Source organism: Vigna unguiculata, chromosome 8 (genome assembly GCF_004118075.2).
Source record: "Vigna unguiculata cultivar IT97K-499-35 chromosome 8, ASM411807v1, whole genome shotgun sequence".
Classification (NCBI taxonomy): domain Eukaryota; kingdom Viridiplantae; phylum Streptophyta; class Magnoliopsida; order Fabales; family Fabaceae; genus Vigna; species Vigna unguiculata.
This window is the reverse complement of record NC_040286.1, coordinates 8,689,604-8,695,785: the sequence shown is the minus strand read 5'-3', so window position 1 is coordinate 8,695,785 and position 6,182 is coordinate 8,689,604. Positions and strand designations below refer to the sequence as shown.

General features: G+C 34.9%; 1 protein-coding gene across 1 annotated transcript; it reads left to right on the top strand.

The window, feature by feature from the left end:
- The first annotated feature begins 721 nt into the window (after positions 1–721).
- Positions 722–2,053, top strand: LOC114195537 (fasciclin-like arabinogalactan protein 3). Its single transcript, XM_028086042.1, has one exon. It carries the CDS (start codon positions 855–857, stop codon positions 1,803–1,805), a length of 951 nt encoding a protein of 316 aa, XP_027941843.1. The 5' UTR covers positions 722–854; the 3' UTR covers positions 1,806–2,053.
- The last annotated feature ends 4,129 nt before the right edge of the window (positions 2,054–6,182 follow it).

The window sequence follows — 6,182 nt, the reverse complement described above, 5'->3', positions numbered from 1 at the left end:
AGAACGAATATTTTTTATTAAAATATTTTTTAACCTCTTCAAATTTTAGTTAGTTCTCACCTTTATAATTTTCATAATGATAAAATGCTAAATTCGTTTTTCTAACTACTAGAAACGATAAATTAACGAATTCAAAAAAATAAAATCATCACGATCCATACACATGCACGGTCTAAGACTAGTTAAGAACATAAATAAACTAGTCATAGATAAAAGAAAAATAATAGTTTATCAAATTTTTTTTTAACAAAGACAAACTACCTATTTAAATAAAAATGTACTACTTTATTAGTTTATTTTGATTAAAAAATAAAAAATTAATATATTTTAATTAAAATTTTGTCAAATTTGTCAAAACCTAATTTTCCTAGATAAAATTATAATTTTGAACTAAATGGACGTGCATGGAGAAAGCTATACCAATATAAAACCCTACAATTTAAGCTATGATCTATGAAAAATACCTTTGATTGTACAAGATTATATTAAAGCTATATTAACACGTCAACAAAACAGGAGTAAACTCAAATATAGAAAAAACGTTCAGCAAGGAGAAACCACATACATAGTCAATGCATCAGGACCAACCATGATCACCCTAAAAATATAAAAAAACTTAAATATAGAAAAACGTTGATAACCATTGAAGAGAGAGGTTCACGTTAAGCCGTTGAGGAAACTGGGTTGTGAAGAGGAATCGAAAGCATAAATTGGAGTTGCAGGAAACATAGAAAGTCGTGAGTTGAACAGTGTTCTTCAAGCTTGGTTTTGGGCAAAAAGGCATAATAGAGAAAAACGAAGGAAAGCACAACCAGAGCTTTGCAGAGAAAAGAAGCTTAAAGAAGGCTCCAAAAATGAGTTTCAAAAGCTGTTCTCTTCTCTGCATAGCGATTCTGCTTGCACTCTCTTCTGCTATTGATGGCTTTAACATCACAGAGTTGTTGGAAAAGTATCCAGATCTGTCATCATTCAACAGGTACATCACCGAAGCCAAGCTTGCAGACCAAATCAACAGCCGCAACACCATCACAGTTCTTGCGGTTGAGAACGGTGCCATCTCTTCCATTGCCGGAAAACCCCCAGCAGTGATTAAGGCCATTATCAGCACCCATATCATCCTCGACTACTATGATGAGAAGAAGCTCGTTGAAGTTCACCCCAGCCACCCACAGTTGACCACCCTCTTCCAGTCCACAGGCCTCGCCGTCAAGCAACAAGGCTTCCTCAACGTTTCACTCATCGGCGAGGGCGAAATCGCCTTCAGTCCCGCCGGCACTTCCGACTACTCCGAACTCGTCAAGACCGTCGTCACTGAGCCCTACAACATCTCCGTTCTTCAAATCGCCAAGCCCATCATCGCCCCAGGCATCGACAATGAAACCCAACTTGCACAGCCACCACAAGCAGCTAAAGCCTCTCCCCCCACCGGAACCGCCAAGGCACCAGCTCCCTCCAAAGACAGTGCCAAAACACCCGCTCCCTCGACACAGAGTGCCAAAGCACCTGCACCTAGTGGTGCCAAGGCACCCGCACCTGCATCGAAGGGTGGTGCCAAGGCACCAGCTCCTGCAGGAGATGCAAAATCTCCTTCCCCAACTACTACTGAGGCACCGGCTCCTTCGGATACTGCGGCCGCACCTTCACCTGCCGAGTCTCATGCCCCAGTAGCTGCTGACGCCCCAGCAGCAGATGGTCCCGCTGCTGATGATGGTGATGCTGCAGATACTGCAAGCAGCTCCTCCATCATTAAGATGAGCTTGGTTGGATCAGTGATGGCCTTCGCTTCACTCTTGATCGTTTTATAAACTGGTTCATGAAATAAAGATGATACACTCATCGATATCTATATATCTTCATATATATACATATACGTTTAATTACACCTATATTAAGAGGAGGAAGAGAATAAGGACAGGGCTTTCAGGAAGACTCAGGGATATTGGAAAGGATGATGTAGAGTTTGTTGTCTTGAACGTATTGATCAATGAAAATAAACTTGTATTTTAGTGGTTGCGACGTATGAATAAATGAAGAAGTTATCTATGGTTTGATGTTTGGCTTAATAATGTTGTTCTTTTTCCTTCTTCTTTTGATGTCTTTTTATGTGATGATTCAGATCATATGTTCTCAGATTGTGAAGAGGGATTCAAACTGCATTTTTTTTACTTGAACGGTGCAATTTTGTTTTGATTTTATAAAATTGGACAAACTTAAAAAAATGTGGAAACTCTGAGTTGATTTGGGCAAAAGTGAAGCCAACCAAACATTTTAAGTAGCTATCCATTCAATACTTCAACAAACACCTTGTGGATTTAATACATGCTTTGTTGTCCATTTCTCTGATATTTTAAACTCCATATTATATTATGTTGCATACACTTATAGTTTTTGTCATAATAAAAGAGGAGAGATTGTTGAGACCCTAGAGGGTCTAATACAAGATAGACGTTAAATGATATGTTAAGACTCACTAGATGGTCCGATGGATCGTCTATGAGTTTTGTTTTGATAATAACAAATATTCTAAGTGGTTTATATGAACACATAAGTTAATTTTTGAACTTTCTCATGAGTGCATTATGCGGTTCTAAAATAAGAGAGTTTATAATAAAGTATTGCATTAGACGATTTGCGAAGACTGTCTGATCAACAAATGGACAACCTTGATGATCTGCTTGAAAGTTTAAATAACTTGTGACGATCAAATACTTTCAAGATAATCATATATATTAAAAACAGTTTCATAAACAAACAAAAAATTTGTGAATTGAATAGCTTTGATATCAACAATTTTATTATATATGAAAAAGGAAAACACTTGTAGCTCAAATCAAGAAATAAACTATTAAAAAGGCTTGTTTATTTATGGAGATGAAGAAGAGTCTTAAAGTTTTGATGCACAAATACAAAATTCCCTGATATAGAACTTCAACTTGAAGAACACAAGATAAGAAAAAAAAAAAGATACATAATTCAATCTTACAATGCTATATACAAGGTCTATCAAGTGGTCTAGTTCAAAGGAGGGTGTGTGAAGTCATTGCAACATTCTTCATGTTGTGAAATTTTCTCCTATGAGCTCAAATATTGTTCTTTGTTGGCATATTTTCTTTTCATTCTTGAGTGTATTTAATCTCAAGGAGATATTGAGAAGGTATAACCTGAAGAGGTTTATGCCCTCTTGGTAATCTAAAGAACTTGTGTACTTGTGCAACCTAAACAAATTGATGTACTTGTTGTAATCTTTTGTTTAATTAGCGAAAATCCTTAAGATATGTGCTTACATGGGAGCTTTACATAGCATATTTAGGTGAACCAATACAAAATCTTTTGTGTGCTTGATCTTTGTGAAATAAACTATCTACTTTAGTGCTATGTGAAAAATATTCTACAAGCTCTGGTCAACCCTCCCCCGTTTAGAGCCTCATATTGTATCAAACATCAATGAGAAAATAAAATCCAAAGCTCCCCAAACCCTTAAACCTCATACGTTCTTCCCAAAATAAAAAACTCCTAATTATTAAAGTATTTTGATTAAGTGTTGAAAAAAATTAGGTATAAAACATGATCATGTTTTATTTATAAGACGATAGTTTAGTTCAACAACATATCATGAATGATGAAAGCTTTACATTTGAAAATGATATGACATTGTGCGGTCTTCATATACATCTAACAAAGCATGAATATACTCAAACGATAAGTGCATAGATTTAAGCTAACCTCGTACTACACGGATATATATAGCACGAAAGAAAAAAAATTGTTACAGTGAAGAGAAAAATTTAAAAGAATATAGTTAAAACATAATAACACATAGAATAACAAAAATTGAAATAAACCAAAGACACATGGAAGGAGAGCTTAGAAACATGGCTAACACTACATTCAGCACTGCAAAATATAACTTGAAAATATAACCTAGTGTTAGTATAAAGAGAAGAAGAAAAAAATACACAACAGGTCAGAAAACAAACGGAAAAGAGAACCTAACAATAAAAAAGTTCAACATTCATTACAATAAACGAAATATAACAAAAAATGAAACAAAATAGAAGGAAAAAACATACAAAAACTTAGAAAATAAACTAAAGGGAAAACCCAAAAAATAGTAAGATTTGACCTTCATTACAACAAAGGAAAAATGACAAAAAAAGAAAAGAAAAAACTCAAAAACAATCCATACACGATTAACAAAGAAACAAAAAAACAAAAAAAAAAAACTCATCAACCATCACGGGAAGATCACGAAAACAATACCCAATACACAATCCATAAACATTTCCACAATTTATTTGAACACCAAAAAATTAAAAGATAAGAACAATACCTCAAAAGCTAACAAAAGAACCTCTAAAGATGGAGAGAAACTGAGAACAAAAACACCAGAAGAAAGAGCGAAATGGAATAAGTAGAAGAGTCTTTCTATAGTCTTCTTCTACTATAATTTCTAAAACACATCTATAAATCTATCAATCTATCACGTGGAGCAATGAAGAACGGGAAATGTAAAAATTTCACAAACTCAATCTACCACTCAACTCAATAGTGAGCGGCGGAGAAGAGTGGGAAAGCATAAATTACACTAAAACCAATAACTGGAATCAACAACTTCAAGGGTATAGGGTAAAATTGTCTAGTAAGTGGGTGGATGGGAAAAAGACCGAAAAACCATAATTTAGGACACATGTCAAAGTTTGAAATATAGGTGTTTGTGGATTTGTATAGTATGTTATAGATTTGTTACTCCTTCTAACTAAAGTGAACTAATATCTTTCCTTGTCTTATATTCAAAGAAATTTTCTCTGGGGTTGGGGACATGAGGGTAGAAAGATTGCTTGGATAAGATGGGAAAATATTTGTAAATCTAAGCATGAAGGAGGAATTGGATTAAAAGATATCCATTTGTTTAATAAAGCTTTATTAGCCAAATGGAAGTGGAGACTAGGCACAGAGGAACATGGATTGTGGAAGGATATTTTAGAATCAAAATATGGATCTTGGAGCGGTCTAAGAAGACATACCAGAAAGCATTATACATCAAGGTGGTGGAAGGACTTATGTGATGTATGTGGTGAAGGAGAGGAAGGAAAATGGTTTAACCAAAACTTGGAGTGGAAAGTAGGTTCAGGATCTAGGATTAAGTTTTGGGAAGATACGTGGAAGGGATCATTGCCTCTTTATATAAGATTCCCTAGATTATATGAGAACTCTATTAGTAAGGAGAAAACACTAAGGGAGTTCGGTGAATGGACTAACAATGGCTGGGTATGGTTGATGAAATGGAGAAGAGATTGGTTTGAGTGGGAATTGCCTCAATTAGAGGATTTTAAACAAATGTTAAATCAAACACAAATTCTAAGAGAAGGAGAGGACCTTTGGGTATGGAAAGATGAGGAACACAAATTCACAGTCAAATCTGCGTACTTGAAATTGAAAACTCCAATTATCGGGGAAAATTTTGATATGTTCAACATGTTTTGGAGTATAAAGGTAGCTCCATCATCACAATATTTTGCGTGGAGGGCAATATTGAATAAAATAGCAACAAAGGAAAACTTGAGCAGAAGAGGGTTACAATTAGCAAAAACATCATGTGTCCTATGCGGGTTGGAGGAGGAAAATACAACCCATTTATTCTTAACGTGTAAAATTGCAAACATGGTTTGGAACCTTTGTAATAAATGGGTGGGTATAAGTTCAGTGCAACATAATCAACTAAATATGCATTTCCAACAATTTTCTTTAATGGCCTTAAACAACAAAGAAAATAAAATATGGAAGGGCTTATGGATATCAATTATTTGGAATATTTGGAACCATAGAAATAAGGTTGTGTTTAAACAAGGGAAAGTGGATCCAGAGGAAATATTTACTTTGGCACAATTAAATGCTTGGACATGGATGAAATACAAAGTTCCACATGTCCATTTCTCTTATAATGATTGGAATTTGTGCCCAATTAAGTGCATCAAATCAATAACGTAGAATCCTCCAATCAAAATATGATATGGAGGAAACATGTGTTATAACCCACTCAGACTATTCAGTCTAGAGGTTTCTTTTGCTTTATGCAGAATATTTCACAGGGGAAGTCTTCAAAGGTGCAATGATTTATTGGACGCACAATACTTTGCTGTTTACTGATTTGGAAGCTCTCAAATAGATCATGAACGTATTGA

What these genes read in the sequence shown, in the direction of transcription:
- LOC114195537 (XM_028086042.1), top strand. Translation starts at nt 855, where the DNA reads ATGAGTTTCAAAAGCTGTTCTCTTCTCTGCATAGCGATTCTGCTTGCA.